Source organism: Musca autumnalis, unplaced genomic scaffold (assembly GCF_047663935.1).
Source record: "Musca autumnalis isolate F117 unplaced genomic scaffold, ASM4766393v1 scaffold_1, whole genome shotgun sequence".
In the NCBI taxonomy this organism is placed as follows: Eukaryota; Metazoa; Arthropoda; class Insecta; order Diptera; family Muscidae; genus Musca; species Musca autumnalis.
The window spans coordinates 88,704,518-88,720,965 of NW_027411644.1; the positions used below are offsets into that span (position 1 = coordinate 88,704,518).

At 34.0% G+C, this 16,448-nt stretch overlaps 1 protein-coding gene across 1 annotated transcript; it reads right to left on the reverse strand.

Annotated features, from left to right (window-relative positions):
- Window positions 1-11,223: 11,223 nt before the first annotated feature.
- On the reverse strand, window positions 11,224-16,195 carry Snm1 (DNA cross-link repair protein snm1). The gene is made up of 3 exons (XM_073984340.1): window positions 14,705-16,195; window positions 13,345-13,910; window positions 11,224-13,278 (listed from the first exon to the last, which is right to left on the reverse strand). The coding sequence occupies exons 1-3, from the start codon at window positions 15,783-15,785 to the stop codon at window positions 11,446-11,448; spliced, it is 3,480 nt and encodes a 1,159-aa protein (XP_073840441.1). The 5' UTR covers window positions 15,786-16,195; the 3' UTR covers window positions 11,224-11,445.
- Between the last annotated feature and the right edge of the window lie 253 nt (window positions 16,196-16,448).

Below are 16,448 nucleotides of genomic sequence, written 5' to 3' on the forward strand. Positions count from 1 at the left end.
TATGGTAATTCCTATCAATTATTTCATATTTGCACATAAAATATGGAATTAATAACGATTTTATTAATTTTTTATGGGTGTACGAATATGAACTTTGCATACTGTAAAAATTTCGTAATCCAATGAATTGGTTCTAATATGAAGCCTGCTATACACTCAGGAGCAAACTCATAGAATTTGCAGTAAGTTTTATGAATTTTACACAAAGACAAATGCCTACTATCCGAATCCAATGCGATTATATCAATTTGTGCGCCAAGTTCATTGACGACATTAAAACATTGTTGTATAATATTTTTTATGAATCGATATTTCTCTTTTCGTCAATAATATTTGACTTTTTCTGGGATTGCCTCGGATTATGATATGGTTGATAGCGTCGTGGATTGTTCAATTGTTGAGCCAATTCTTGTGCTTCCTCGCTGCGCCCACCGAATGTTATGTTTATGGTGGTGAAGTGGTTGTGTGTATTTCCACCCTTAGAAGACAGAGAAATTGTAATTAATTTTTTATTAAAACAAAATATTATTTTTTTAATTAATTAATCGAGCTAACATGGCCTATTTATACTGAACAGACATAATAAAATCACTTGAATATATAAAATCACTGAAAATCTCCGATCGACTTCAATGCCAATGAAAGCAATGATGACAACTTTAACCTGTTTTGGTCATATGGACCAATTATGGTATGTCATAGGTCAAATACCGCCTTGGACCCCAAACACACAATTTCAAAAGTAAAACACAGAGTGTATGGCGTTGTATGAGTGCTTCCGGTGTAGGAAATCGTGTCTTTATCGAAGGAATTAAGGATAGTATGTATTATTTAAACATTCTGAAAGGATAATTTGAAATTTAGGCGCTGAAAAAATGGGATTTGGGACAACATTCCAATTTTATCAATATATGAGCCCGAGCAGAAATCACATATTTTTCCAAAATGGATGCATGTAACTGTCCAAAAGTGATTCGAACAACTTCCCGATCCAGCAAAATTTATACATTTTATTGTTTTGGCGAATGTCTCTGGGTGTCTGAGATATACAGAGAGGGACAAAAGTTTACATACACCTAAATCTCGGGTTTTAGAGTAAGTAATGATTTTTATGAAATTCCAAATATACATTTTTATTTCTTCTCGCTAAAAAACAATATTTAATACAACAAAAGTTTATTCCATAATAAAAATAACGGTAAATTGTACAAAAACCAAAAAATGATGGGGACAAAAGTTTACATACACCCCAAGGAAATACAGTGAATCACAGTCAAAAGTATCCACTTCAGTTTCTTTCATTAAAACTGCGATTGCTAAGAATTGGATAATGATAGCGATTTCATTCCCTTTTATATTTTTACATTAGTGTCTTAACTTAAATGTAATAAATTAATTAAATTAAATTATCTATAGGATTCAAATCCGGGGATCGGGGAGGTGTTCGAATCACTTTTGGACAGTTAAAATATGTGATTTGTGCTCGGGCTCATATATTGATAAAATTGGAATGTCCCAAATCCCATTTTTCCAGCGCCTAAATTTCAAATTATCCTTTCAGAATGTTTAAATAATACATCTTGTCCTTAATTCCTTCGATAAAGACACGATTTCCTACACCGGAAGCACTCATACAACGCCATACCACAACAGAGTCTCCTCTGTGCTTTACTGTTGAAATTGTGTGTTTAGGGTCCATGGCGGTATTTGCCCTATGACATGACTTAATTGGTCCATGTGACCAAAACAGGCTGCCAATGAAAGCAATGAAGACAACTTTAACCTGTTTTGGTCATATGGACCAATTAAGGCATGTCATAGGGCAAATACCGCTTTGGACCCTAGACACACAATTTCAATAGTAAAGCACAGAGGAGACTCTAGCATTGTTCCCGTACTTTTTAATTGTAAATCTCGTAAAAGAGAGAAAAATTGTTTTCACACAAAAGTTTTTTTCAAACAGTTCGGGAACGCAAAAATGAAAAAAACGTCAAAAACGCTGGAACAAATGTCAAAGTCGGCATACCAGCCAATCAGACGCCGGCATCCATGTTACTATTTTTTACACGCTCAAATTTGTCGAGTAAAAAGTTTTTAAAGAGAGCGTCATTCAGCGCCGTTTTTGTTTAAAGAGAAGTGAACATTTTACAACTTTTTTGTGTACGGGAACGCTTTTTCGAGTATAATGTGTAAAAGTCGTAAAAATTGTAAAAACTTTTTAGTTCTGGAACACAGCTTCTGTTGTGGTATGGGGTTGTACGAGTGCTTTCGGTGTAGGAAATCGTGTCTTTATCGAAGGAATTAAGGATAATATGTATTATTTAAACATTCTGAAAGGATAATTTGAAATTTAGGCGCTGGAAAAATGGGATTTGGGACAACATTCCAATTTTATCAATATATATATATATATATATATTTACGTTATTTCTTTTTTGAAATTTTCTTCTACCCAATGCAAATCTTGATTTATATATTGTTTAAGTATTAATATCATATCTTGTCTTGCTTTTGTGTATAGCAAATTGCCTAAGGTTGGAGAACCGTGAATTCTTTTTCTAAATTCCGTGAAGAATTCCTCTATCACGAAATGAGTAGAGAAATTATTTGTGAAACAATTTCCATTGTCTTCTAAATATTCGTACATTCAAGCTATAGATTTACTGAATTGAAATGGTTAGTTCATAATGTGGGATTTCTTATACTGTAGTTGTTGTATAAGTGCAATAGCATTATAAAGAATACTTTTTTTGCTTTGTAGATCATAATATGCTTCGTTCGCAAATAATTCTACCAGAGGCTTTATGTTTTTAAGTACTTCTCTCGTGTCATTAAATTCTGCAGTTGGCTCTAGTGAGGCAATAGTTTAATCACTAAATTAAGTTAAGTAATATTGGAATTTGAAATCCTCATGATTATAACGTTTATATTTCGCAATGAAATGAGCAGTAAGTAAAGGGAGCGTTGCCAAGTCGAAATGGACGATAGTACCGCGCAATTTAATTTCAGAATTAAAAAAAAATATACAGTATGCAAAGTTCATATTCGTACACACCTAAAAAATGAATAAAATCGTTATTAATTCCATATTTTATGTGCCAATATGAAATAATTGATAGGAATTACCATTACGAAGAAAGATTTAAGAATAACAAAACCAATTTTTAATTTATTCCGTCATTTAGGTATAAATGGCGCCTGTGTGGGTGGCAAAGTTCGTATTCGTACACCTATAAGCACTATACAGTCAACCAAAAAAGTCTACATACACCCTATAAATCTCGAGTTTTAAGGGTAAGGAAGCATTTTTATGAAAATCCAAGTACATAGTTATATTTCATATCCCTAATAAACAATATTACATACAACAAAAATATATTCCATAATACGAATAACGGTAAATTCTATAAAAATTAAAAAATTAATAGGGAAAAAGTGTACATACACCCAATGAAATAATAATATTAGCGTAAAATTTATGGAATAAGCAATACAAATTTTACATTTTATTTCTTTATCGAATGACTCTGGTTGTCTATGATATATTTTAGGCAAAATAGGAACATATTTTTGCTTTAATTGGCGTTATTTAAGGTCAGACTTCGCGTATAGCTCGTTAAGGCGGACCCTTGGAGATTTCTTTGAGTTTTTCAGTCTGGTAGTTTATGAAACCCCAGGAAATACAGTGGGACTAATTATTTTGAGATCCTAGAGCGCTTTGAAGTTGTTCTTATGGATAATATATGCTCCTGAGCTTCGCTAAATATGTGAATTCCTGAGTTTTTCATAAATTTTATAGTTTTCACAACATTCCAAGTGGCAAATTACATGCAGAAGCCTTCGAATTACCTTGTAATAAGGTCTGGTACAATCCTCGAGCATCCCTTTAATCAGCAATGTAAAAGTATCCGACATTTATAGCGCTTCAAGTGACCCTAACGATCATAATACGAGAGCATACTAGTTAACAGTGAAAATTTCATACAAATTTCATGCATTCTTTGGTGGTGCTTTTATTTTGATGCTTTGGAAACTTTAGGAGCGGGTTTGTATAATATTGTTGTACATTTCTGATTGAGTTAAGGTCCAAAAATTTATTACAAGGTAATTCCAAGGTTCTTGCTTGTAATTTGACCCTTGGAATGCTGTAAAAACTATAAAATTTATGAAAAACTCAGGAATTCGCATATTTAGCGAAGCTCAGGAGCATATATTATCCATAAGAACAACTTCAAAGCGCTCTAGGATCTCAAAATAATTAGTCCCACTGTATTTCCTGGGGTTTCATAAACTACCAGACTGAAAAACTCAAAGAAATCTTCAAGGGTCCGCCTTAACGAGCTATACGCGAAGTCTGACCTTAAATAACGCCAATTAAAGCAAAAATATGTTCCTATTTTGCCTAAAATATATCATAGACAACCAGAATCATTCGATAAAGAAATAAAATGTAAAATTTGTATTGCTTATTCCATAAATTTTACGCTAATCTTAATATTTCATTGGGTGTATGTACACTTTTTCCCTATTAATTTTTTAATTTTTATAGAATTTACCGTTATTCGTATTATGGAATATATTTTTGTTGTATGTAATATTGTTTATTAGGGATATGAAATATAACTATGTACTTGGATTTTCATAAAAATGCTTCCTTACCCTTAAAAATCGAGATTTATAGGGTGTATGTAGACTTTTTTGGTTGACTGTATATTTGGAGTTTTTAAGAATTTTCAAAGCAAAATTCCGCAATTTTTTGTTCTTTTCTTCTTTTGGAATGCCTCTGCTATAGAAATATGTAAAAATAACGGTAATTTTATTAAAAATTTTGCATGAATAAAAAGTCGGGCGAATATTTTAAATACTTAAGAAAAATTTACTAGATATGAGTAACTATTGCTATTTATTCTAGAGTTTTGGACGAAAATAGCTAATAGCAGTACTTCTGTAACAATATTCGAGGTCTAATATGAAAATAAATGTTGTCAGCGTTCGGAAATGCAAAGAAACGTAATCCGGGCTTAGGTAAAGTAAACACATTTTTGGTTTTTAATTGGTGAAAATCGCAAGTTTCGTTTTATATTTGACATAAAATGTATTGAAGTTTTAGAATAGGGTTTCGAAAATCATTTTATGTCAAGAGATATCGGAAATTACAATGAATAATACATTTTTAAGGAAGAAAATTTCCCCGAAAATAATGCATTTTTTCAAAAGGTTACCCCACGTTCTTTCCTGGACAATTTACTTCATTCTTTTGACATTTTTGTACTCATTTTGGATCCTCCGGTAAAGAAATATAATTTTCAAGAAGTAAAAACCATTATTTTCGCAATTTTGGCAGCCATAACCCTCGTTCATAGTAAGCGTATAATTTCAGTCGTACGCAGACAGTATGACAACTTCTACAGTTTAATTTTTCTTCATAATTTCTCACAGTTTTCGACATAAAATGATTTTCGAATCCATATTCTAAAACTTCAATACATTTTATGTCAAATATAAAACGAAACTTGCGATTTTTACCAAGTAAAAACCAAAAATGTGTTTACTTTACCTAAGCCCGGATTACATTTCTTTGCATTTCCAAACGCTGACAGCATTTATTTTCATATTAGACCTCGAATATTGTTACAGAAGGACTGCTTTTAGCTATTTTCGTCCAAAATTTGGGAATAAATTGCAATAGTTAATCATATCTAGCATATTTTTCTTAAGTATTCCAAATATTCGTCCGACTTTTTATTCATGCAACATTTTTAATAAAATTACGGATATTTTTACATATTTCTATAGCAGATGCATTCCAAAAGAAGAAAAGAACAAAAAATTGCGGAATTTTGCTTTGAAAATCCTTAAAAACTCCAAATATATAGTGCTTATAGGTGTACGAATACGAACTTTGCCACCCACACAGGCGCCATCTATACCTAAATGACGGAATAAATTAAAAATTTGTTTTGTTATTATAAAATCTTTCTTCGTTATGGTAATTCCTATCAATTATTTCATATTTGCACATAAAATATGGAATTAATAACGATTTTATTAATTTTTTATGGGTGTACGAATATGAACTTTGCATACTGTAAAAATTTCGTAATCCAATGAATTGGTTCTAATATGAAGCCTGCTATACACTCAGGAGCAAACTCATAGAATTTGCAGTAAGTTTTATGAATTTTACACAAAGACAAATGCCTACTATCCGAATCCAATGCGATTATATCAATTTGTGCGCCAAGTTCATTGACGACATTAAAACATTGTTGTATAATATTTTTTATGAATCGATAATATTTCTCTTTTCGTCAATAATATTTGACTTTTTCTGGGATTGCCTCGGATTATGATATGGTTGATAGCGTCGTGGATTGTTCAATTGTTGAGCCAATTCTTGTGCTTCCTCGCTGCGCCCACCGAATGTTATGTTTATGGTGGTGAAGTGGTTGTGTGTATTTCCACCCTTAGAAGACAGAGAAATTGTAATTAATTTTTTATTAAAACAAAATATTATTTTTTTAATTAATTAATCGAGCTAACATGGCCTATTTATACTTAACAGACATAATAAAATCACTTGAATATATAAAATCACTGAAAATCTCCGATCGACTTCAATGCCAATGAAAGCAATGATGACAACTTTAACCTGTTTTGGTCATATGGACAAATTATGGTATGTCATAGGTCAAATACCGCCTTGGACCCCAAACACACAATTTCAAAAGTAAAACACAGAGTGTATGGCGTTGTATGAGTGCTTCCGGTGTAGGAAATCGCGTCTTTATCGAAGGAATTAAGGATAAGATGTATTATTTAAACATTCTGAAAGGATAATTTGAAATTTAGGCGCTGAAAAAATGGGATTTGGGACAACATTCCAATTTTATCAATATATGAGCCCGAGCACAAATCACATATTTTTCCAAAATGGATGCTATGTAACTGTCTAAAAGTGATTCAAACACCTCCCCGATCCCCGGATTTGAATCCTATAGATAATTTATGGAGTATTTTAGAGACAAATATAAAAAAAATAGTTGCATCTAAAGTATAGGAACCCTGAAATACGCCTTGCAAGAAGAATGGGGGAAAATTCCGATATCTGGCCCAGAAAACTTTGTTAAATCTTTGCCAAAAAGGCTAAAAGCTGTAAAGGATAACAAAGGATGTCATAAACAAGGGCTGAAACCCTAAAAAATCCTTTTTGTTTCATGAAACTTTTAGAGTGCATACTTTTCACTGTGAGGTAGAAATCGATGTTGTTTAACCATTTTTATTTTTTATCTAAATTTACCTGAATTTCGTTAATTTTATTTTATTCTATTTAAGTTAAGAAACTAATGTAAAAATATAAAAAGGAATGAACTCGCTATCATTAACCAATTCTTAGCAATCGCAGTTTCAACCAACTTAGCGCCGAGAATTTTTTTTTGCGAGAAAACATAATTTTTTTTTTTTTGAAAATTATATTTTTGAGATTTTTTAAGCATTTTTTAATACATAACTTTTTTCGTCTGAAGTTTCCCCCATTGGCTTAACTTCATCACTTTCCTCTTTGCAGAGAAAAATGTTTACAAAACGCACTGACAGCTTGCAAAATTTGGCTTTTCACTTCGCCGGGATGAAATCATGATATTGGTAGCGATCAGTAAAATTTTGCAAGCTGTCAGTGGGTTTTGTAAACATATTTTCTATCTTCTGAAAGTCATTTAGGACTTGGTGACCAATTTTAAGAAAATTAAGGGAGGTTTAGCCACAATTTTTAAGGAGATTCCTCTACCTTCCCTCCCAGTCCTTGGTTTTGGCTGACTTATGCGTTTCACGAAATCTATTATTTCTATATATTTGTGACTTTTGCACATTATTAAGCAAAATTTCCTTTTAATTCTGCTGTTTTTGTAATGAAATATTACTAGTTTCTTTTCTAGGATAGCGTTTTTCCTTAGGGCTAAATTTTAATAATTTGCTATAAAATATAACATTTTTGGGCAGAGGAACGAAGATTCTGTTCTCAGTTATTAAAATGTATACTAATATTGCAGAAAACCTTCGATAATGACCTGTTTTTTGGCAAAATATTTAACAAAAGTTACAAAAACCGAATATTTTTGACGCATAGAAAGCAGGGTTAACAACGTTTTCTTTGTTATTCTCGCTTATAGGGTTGCCATGGATCCATGTTACATACATTTTTTAATTGCCACAGGACCAACATTTTTTTAAGTACAGTCGGACCTCGATTATCCGTGATGGTCGGGACCGGAGGCATTACGGATAATCGATTTTCCCGGATAATGGAGGCAATGCTTTTATGAAGTTTTTGAACATATTTTAAGTAAAAAAGACATAATATTGTACAATAATATGAAAACCTACCATTTTTATTAAATTTATATATATATATTTTAGAAGGATACATAGTATCATCATCAGATTCATCTGAACTGACTTTGTACCATGGTTTGTGTGATACCATAAATACACAAATTGTGTAATACGGGAGAATTTCCAGTTTTCGCCTGTTTTCCTTTTGTTTGCTTATGGGTACTTTACACGGTATGTTTTTTACATATGAGTTGTCACTTCTCCAATACAAAATGTATATGCAAAGTGACAACTCATATGTAAAAAACATATCGTGTAAAGTACCCATTAATCAGATTAATTGGAAAGTGTGTTCTTACTAGGCGTTTACACTAGACAGTTTGTCTTCAAATACAACTCTGATTTACTAACACATACATACATTTGTCGTTTGTCTCCCAGCTGTCCATCATTCTTTCACAGACAGCCGGATTATCAAAATTTTGACATATTTTGTAAAAATGTGTGAGATAATAATTCAAATGTGTTGAAAACAAAAGAACATGAACAAAAACAAAATATGTGAATGGAAAATAAAAAGAAATCGACGATTTTCATTCATAATTTTACAACTGTTTTTGCAGTTGTCTGGACGCCTACGTCATAAAGGCAAGTTTTGGGATTTTGACAACCAATACATGAAGTCAACTGTCCTGTCATTTGTAAACGCAGGGTTACTCCCGGGTAAATAAGATTATAACGAAAAATAGAAGAAATAGAAAAAGTCCAACATTTCTTTTCTATCACGGATAATGGAGGTTCCCGGATAATCGATTCACGGATAATCGAGGTTCGACTGTATTTGGTTTTTGGATATTGGGCATGGGCTTCTAAAATACTGAGGTGTTATTATTGGTGAAATTGAAAACCGAATATTTTTGACACTCACTGTAGGTGTATCCTTACATGCCAATCCCTTGGTTTTTGATTGAGAAAATACTCTTACTATATTCCTAACAAATCCCTGACTTTATATGATTCTATTTAAAAATTTTCATAAAAAGTCGAAAATTACAAAAAACTCGATTTTTTGAATAGCTTGGGTTTTTGGCACATTGCGTGGAAATGCGTAGGCCAAATGAAGCGTTATCAACATGAACTTACAGATAACAGACAATACTATAACAAAATGCAAAAAACCCCACAAAAATATTCGAAAAAACCAGAGTTTTACGTAAATTTTTGCAACCATTTTTGTGTCTTTTAAACGACCAGTGGCTTTATCTGTGTTAATGAAAGAACTGAAGTGGTTACTTTTGACTGTGATTCACTGTATATACTAGTTACCATGCTTAGCCTTCGTCTGCCACAAAAACAACATCCTAATATGCTGTATTTTATTAGAGCTTTTTGCAGGATTAACCTTCTTTGTAAGGATTTGTTTGAAATGTAAGCAATGGAATTGACATTTAAAACCCAGTCGGTTTGTTAAATCCGGTTATATATATACGGGGTATAATACGCCTGAAGATCGGCTTAACCAACCGTGAAACGTAGCGTAATGGTTGGATGCGTGGGACATCGGTAGACTCCTAATTTTTTGCAATGTATATCTAAGGTCTAACAGCTCAACTCGAAAGATAATTAATTGAAGCTGTGTTCCTTTACTTACCTGAGGTTGCCATTTTTACCATTTGCTACCATTTTTAACCTGCAAAGAGTTCCTTAACCCCGAAAAGTGGAAAAACTGGAAGCAATTTTTAATAGAGTGAGAGTGGAGAGAGAGCGAAAATGGCTTTCTCTTCTACCACAGGCTACCAGCAATATTTCTGCAGGTAAAAAATGGCAGAACTGACTTTTCGACTTTTGTTTGACGATTATTTCACAATGAAAAAGAAAATGGACGAAAAACAGAAGAAAAGGTCGAACGCTGACAAAACTAAATTAAAAACTGTGCAATAAAAGACGAAAATTGATTTTTTTATGTTTCTTTTTGACATTGCTGCCAGACCTACCATTTTTTCGTTCCTTTACTTTTCTGGTAAAAATGTTCATGAGTGAACAATTTTGACACTTTTCTCTTTTACCACCCTTTACCATTAAAAAAGGAAAGGAGCAAAGCTTAAATATCACTATAAATGACCTTCGCCTTAATAAGGCAAAAATAAAAAAAAATTGTTTTTATTTTGACGCTTTTCCTCTTCTGTTAATTTGGAAACAATCCTAGTTTTACACAATTTTTCTATTAACTCCAGAACTTCGCTTAATACCTTAGACAATGTGGGTTGAGCCATCCCGAGGTTAAATTCATTGCCATGGGATTTTTGAAAGCTTCCTTCTGCAAAAACCTTAAAGTAGAACACACTTTAAGGAGTGGCTGTATTGCTGTTGATCTGTGGGTTTTTAAAGATATTTTTAAATGCCTCTACTATATATGTAAATAACAGCGTCTTTTGGAAGCCGAAAATAGGCTTTAAACCTAAAAAATTAACAATTATTTTGATGAATGTTGGAAACCAAGCAAACTCACAATACTGATGGCAATTCTAAAGTATTAAATTTATCTCTTAAGTGTCGTCTGACAGATGCTACGTTAACTATATCTTCTTCACTATCAAAAAATAGTTCCACTGAGCTTATCATTTTAGGAAACTATAACTTTTGTGTACAACTTGTTCTGATATTTTTTTTTCTAATTTATTCAAAGCAAAACAAAAAACGCTCCGCAACATCACCGATAACTATTTATCGACGATTTTTCTATCGCTTTACGTAGTACATTTTTTTAAATTTTGTCACAGAGACGATACGGAATCGACCCCTAAAGCACCTATTACAAAACTCCGGCTGCTATATGTGCATACTTTCCAATTTTCAATAGACCGGCTATGTGGAAAAGTCTCAAAGACTACATTTCCATATAAAAAATACAACAATGTTTATTTTCCATGTTAACATTAAATTTCATTCCTATACAAAAAAAGAACAAATAACTTAAAAACTATTTTTTGATTTAAGTATTTAGGAAATAATTAAAAAGAATTAAAAAAAACGAAATGTTGGTAAATCTATTACCTATAATTTGTACAACAAATGCTTTGCATTCATTCTTCATCTATTCTTTTACATTATTTATTAGTCCAACCAATCATCGGCGGCATCTGGATCGGATAACAATTCGGGTGGAATATGATCAATACTTTTGTCGGGCTGATGATCGGCTAAAGTTTTCACAACTTTACTGATTAACTGTGAAGTATTGTAAATATCTAAGATTTCCTCTTCATTGTTGGGTAATTGTGTTAAGACTTGGGATTCATTGAAAACTGAATTTTGGGGTGGAGTTGCATTAAAATTATAGCCTACATCATGCTGTTTGCCACCTGTTGAGGTATCTGTACTAGAGGTGGAAATTCGTTTTGGTGGACTGGCGGAATTGGTCGTATCTGCCTCTGTTGATTTAGTATTTGCATTTTTCCGTTTATTGCGTATGGGCCTTGGGGTACTTGCCAAATCGGCTGTGGTTTGAGAGGCCGGTATTATTTCGTTTAATTGCCGCCATGCGGCTTTGTTACGCAAGGGCCTGGGTGTCATTTCTAAGTCACGGGATGTTTGTGAGGCAGGTATCATATCGGGTAGACTAAGATATTTAAATTTATCCCTCAAAGGTCTTGGCGTATTTTCCAAATCTAAGGTAGTTTGCGAAGCGGGTATTACATCATTTCTGTTGGATTTTTCACAAGGCTGTTTAGTTATTTGATACGGTTTTTTATTGCTGACTGCATCTCCCTCATGTGAAGACGCCGAAGTAGTGTTTGATTTCAATAAGGGATTACGTCTAGCAGCCTCTTTACTGGTCGAAGGACCCTCAAACAAATAATCATCATTTTCTTTTGTTTCTGTGGGCTTTTCGCTTTTTGTGTCTTGTTTAGAGACCACCTCCTCCTCGCCTGTAGCATTTTCCTCGATAGTTTGCAATGTTTTCTGTTTCCTGCTGGCTGCAGGACGACGTTTTTGTGATACCCTAATCTCCTCACTGGAACTATTGGAAACAATACGTCGACTACATCTGGTTTTTGGGGCCGGACTTTCAAAGAAATCTGAGGAATTTGTTACAAAAAGGCTACAACTTTCCCCATCCTTTAAGTTTTCACTTAACAAGACTTCACTGGTTTGCTTGTCCTCTATTTTCTTTGTAGAGTTTTTCTTTTCCACAACAATGCGGGGACTATTTACTTTCTTTTTTAGAACTTTCTTTGGCGTCACCTTTTCCTTTTTTATATTTCCATTCACACCACAATTTTCCTTCTTATTCTTATTTAATGTTATTGGAGCATCAATTTCATTTGTAGAGGCACACTTTGTGTTCTTTTCTGAAACTTTCTTTGGTGTGACTTTTTCCTGTTTTATATTGCCATTTATTACGACATTTTCCTTCTTAATTTTGTTCAATGTTAATGGAGGATCAAATTCATATGCAGAGGCACTCTCGGAGATTAACTCAATAACTTCACCACCACCATCGTCTCCATTAGATTTAGTGTTGTTATTAATTTCGCTTGGTTTCTTCAAAGGTGAAACAAAATGTTCCAAATCGTCACAATTTGTTTTTGCTTTGCGCAGTAGGAGGGCTTTTCTTTGTGGCGTGCCTCGACCCAAAAACTGATCTATACGTGGTTGATAGTTTGTTGAAGTTTGTAGTTTTTCATATTGATACCATTTTTCAGGTACTTTTCCGGCAATCATTAAATCTCTGCCTACTGGTACTGTGCTGATCACATTTTTAGGTTTAAGAAATCGTACAAATCTTTTCATTTCTTCATAACTGGAATGCTCGGAGTACTCAATGCCGACAATATTGATTTTTCCACGATATTGTGGTCGAGAGTCTTTTTCCCAACCACTGGGGCGTATGGCCAATAAAATGTCATATTGTTCCTCATACATTGAGAAGTAGTCTACCAAGTTCTGCAGGAAAAAAGGACAAGAATTAAATTAAATAGATTCCAAAAAGCATTTCTTTCTCAAACTCACCAAATAGGACAGTTTTCCCATTGTTATGACATGCATATCAGCTTCCTTGGGATGTTTGACGAGTACGGAATTAAATTGTTCATCGCCTATTGCCTCCAAGGCCTTACTACGATTCTCTTCAGTCCATACCCTCAAACCAAATTGCTCAGCCAATGATGACCAAAATTTCTCCTTGCCAATAACATATGAACCGCACACATACAAGATTTTTTTATCGGAATGTTTTGTTTGAAAATCTTGGATTACAAGCTTGGCTCTATCGATACTCTCATATTGGGTACAGAAGGCGTATTTTTGTGACAGATATGTTGTATCCAAATATATGGTATCAATGGTGTTATTCCAAAAGGCAGGTTCCTCTTCCATACCATGCCAGGCACGAAAATCTCCAGTGTGGAGTATACATTTTTGGGTCTTCTTATTCTTAAACAATAGCATGATGGCACCAGGGCAATGGTTGGCATCTAAGGCGGTAATTTCAATGTCATTCACAACGACAGGTTCATTGAGATTTAATTCATGGATATATTGTTCATCGATGGGTATAAAAGTGCGTACCAAACGGGCTGGAATAGAAAGGGAAGAGATGTTAAAAATAGGGTTTGATAAGATGAAAAAAAAACAACAGAATGATAAGCAAAGAAGAGGTGGGGCTAACATGGGTTACTATTTTCAATAACTCCTCTGTACGAAAGATGGTCTTTAAGTCTTCTGCCACGTGCCACGGGGGAAGTTCTCAAGGTATTCTGCTATGAAAAAATACCTTATAATCTTCTGCTATGAAAGAAGACCTTAAAGTCTTCTGCTATGGAAGAAGACCTTAATGTCTTCTGCTTTGGAAGAATACCGCAGAGTCTTCTTCAATGAAAGGAGACATCAAAGTCTTCTTCTATAAAAGCAGAACTCAAAGTCTTCTCCTATGAAAGTGGACCTCAAAGTCTTCTCCTATGGAACAAGACCTCAAAGTCTTCTTCAATGAAAGAAGACCTCAAAGTCTTCTTCAATGAAAAAAGCCCTAAAAGCCTTCAACTATGAAAGTAGACCTCAGAGTCTTCTTTAATGAAAGTATACCTCAAAGTCTTCTCCTATTATGGAACTCAAAGTCTTCTCCTATGAAAGTGGACCTCAAAGTCTTCTCCTATGAAAGAACACCTCAAAGTCTTCTTCAATGGAAGAAGACCTTAAAGTCTTTTGCTTTGGAATAACACCTCAAAGTCTTCTTCAATGAATGAAGACCTCAAAGTCTTCTTCTATGAAAGAATATATTAAAGACCTTCTACGAAAGAAAAAGTCTACTGCAATAAAAGAATACTGCCACTTCTTCTCCTCTCCATGTTTTCCTTACACCTGCAACACGTACCTGTAATACTGCTCATATACAAAGGTTTCGCAAATTTCTTCGTTAATCCAATATAATGATCGGCATGAAAATGAGTTAGAAAATAAAAATCAACACCCTCAATATAACCAAACTGGAATGCGTCCACAGCAAAATTGGTGCCTTCAATTACTTTATAGGGTGGACATGGTTTGGGTTGTTTCCGTTTTGATGTTGAGGGAGTTTTGGCTGAAGAATTTGATGATGTTGATCTGGGTGGAGTTGTTAGCAGATATTTGGCAGCTCCTGATGTGCCCGAATCAAACACTTTAGGTCTGGAGGATGATGATGTGGTTGGATTCGAATTAGCATCACCGGATACACGTGTTGTTGCACTTGCTTCTTCATTGTTCATAGTACTGTTGCTATTGCTATTAAATTGAATTTCTTGTTTTACTGTTTTATTGCCATTTATCGGCGAGATAAGTTCCTTCTTTGGTTCTACATCCGCCACAATCTCTTGTTGTTTTTCTTGTTCATCCTCACTTTCCGAAATGAGATCAATACATTCATCATTTGTTTTGCATTGCATTTTCTGAACTTTCTCTTTACCGGGAGATTTTTTACTTTTGGGGGGTTCTACGTTATCTACTTCATCCTCTTCAACAAAAAGCCTTTTACGTCCTGTCAATTTGGTACGTGCTTTTCCGTTTGTAGTAGATTTCTTTTGGCTCTCAATTTTCTTTACCTCCGTTGCAGCTTTACGAAATGGTGTTGGCTCTTCTTTCGGCGGTTCAATTTTATAGGTTTTTTCACAAGTCTTGAAAAATGCATTAATACGCAATTGATTGGGCGGTGGCTCCTTAGCAGTAGATTTTGTGCGTTTTCCTGTTGTTGGAGGCTGTGGTGGTGGTACAGCTAAACCTGCATTTGGTGTGTTGCATTCAACTGTTGCTAATGTAACTTTTTTCTTTGTCACTGATGTAGTTGCTTTTCGTAACGCAGGTTTCTTTCGCTTGACAGGCGTTTTGAGAGGTTCCTCAACCGCCTCTGCTTTTAGTTTCTGACTACATTGCAACTCTTTCAAATTTCGCAGTTTGATAAGGGGAGGCTTTTGAATCATTTTGCATATAAAACTTTGATGAGTAATTGCTTGTGAGATTCCTAACTGGACACGACACAAACACACGTACACACGTTTTCCTAATGGAATCTCACATTACAATTTTACAATTTTCTTTTGGTCGTCTAATTTCAGCGGGAAAAATCTGACAACCAGAAGGGAATTGCCAGATTTTTACGAGTTTCCCCATTTCTGAAACACAAATATCAGAAAATCCCAGTCACAGAAGTTAATTCTCGAAGTCAGACACAATCAGTGTCTGAGAAAAGGAGTACAAAATAATTTTTTATTATCAAAAATGATTTTTTTGTGTGTTTGTTTGCGGGTTTAAAGTGGTTTTGGCCAAATAGTGTATTTTTTTACAATGACAATTTCACAATGTTGAGTTCGCGTTACAAATAGGGATAGGCAAGTCGACTTTCGATTAATCGACTTTTTGGTTTCAAAAGTCGACAAATCGAAGTCGACCTTTGGTTATAATGGCCCCGGCAAATACGGCGCGTAGAGCGTCGCGTTACAACAACCACATGAAAACTTTAAGAACAAACTTGGCATCACTTACACTTTTTTCATGTGGTTGTTGTTCTCAACGCGCGACGCGTCGCACAACGGACCGTATGTGCCGGGGCCATAAGAGCTCTGTTCCAGAACTAAAAAAGTTTT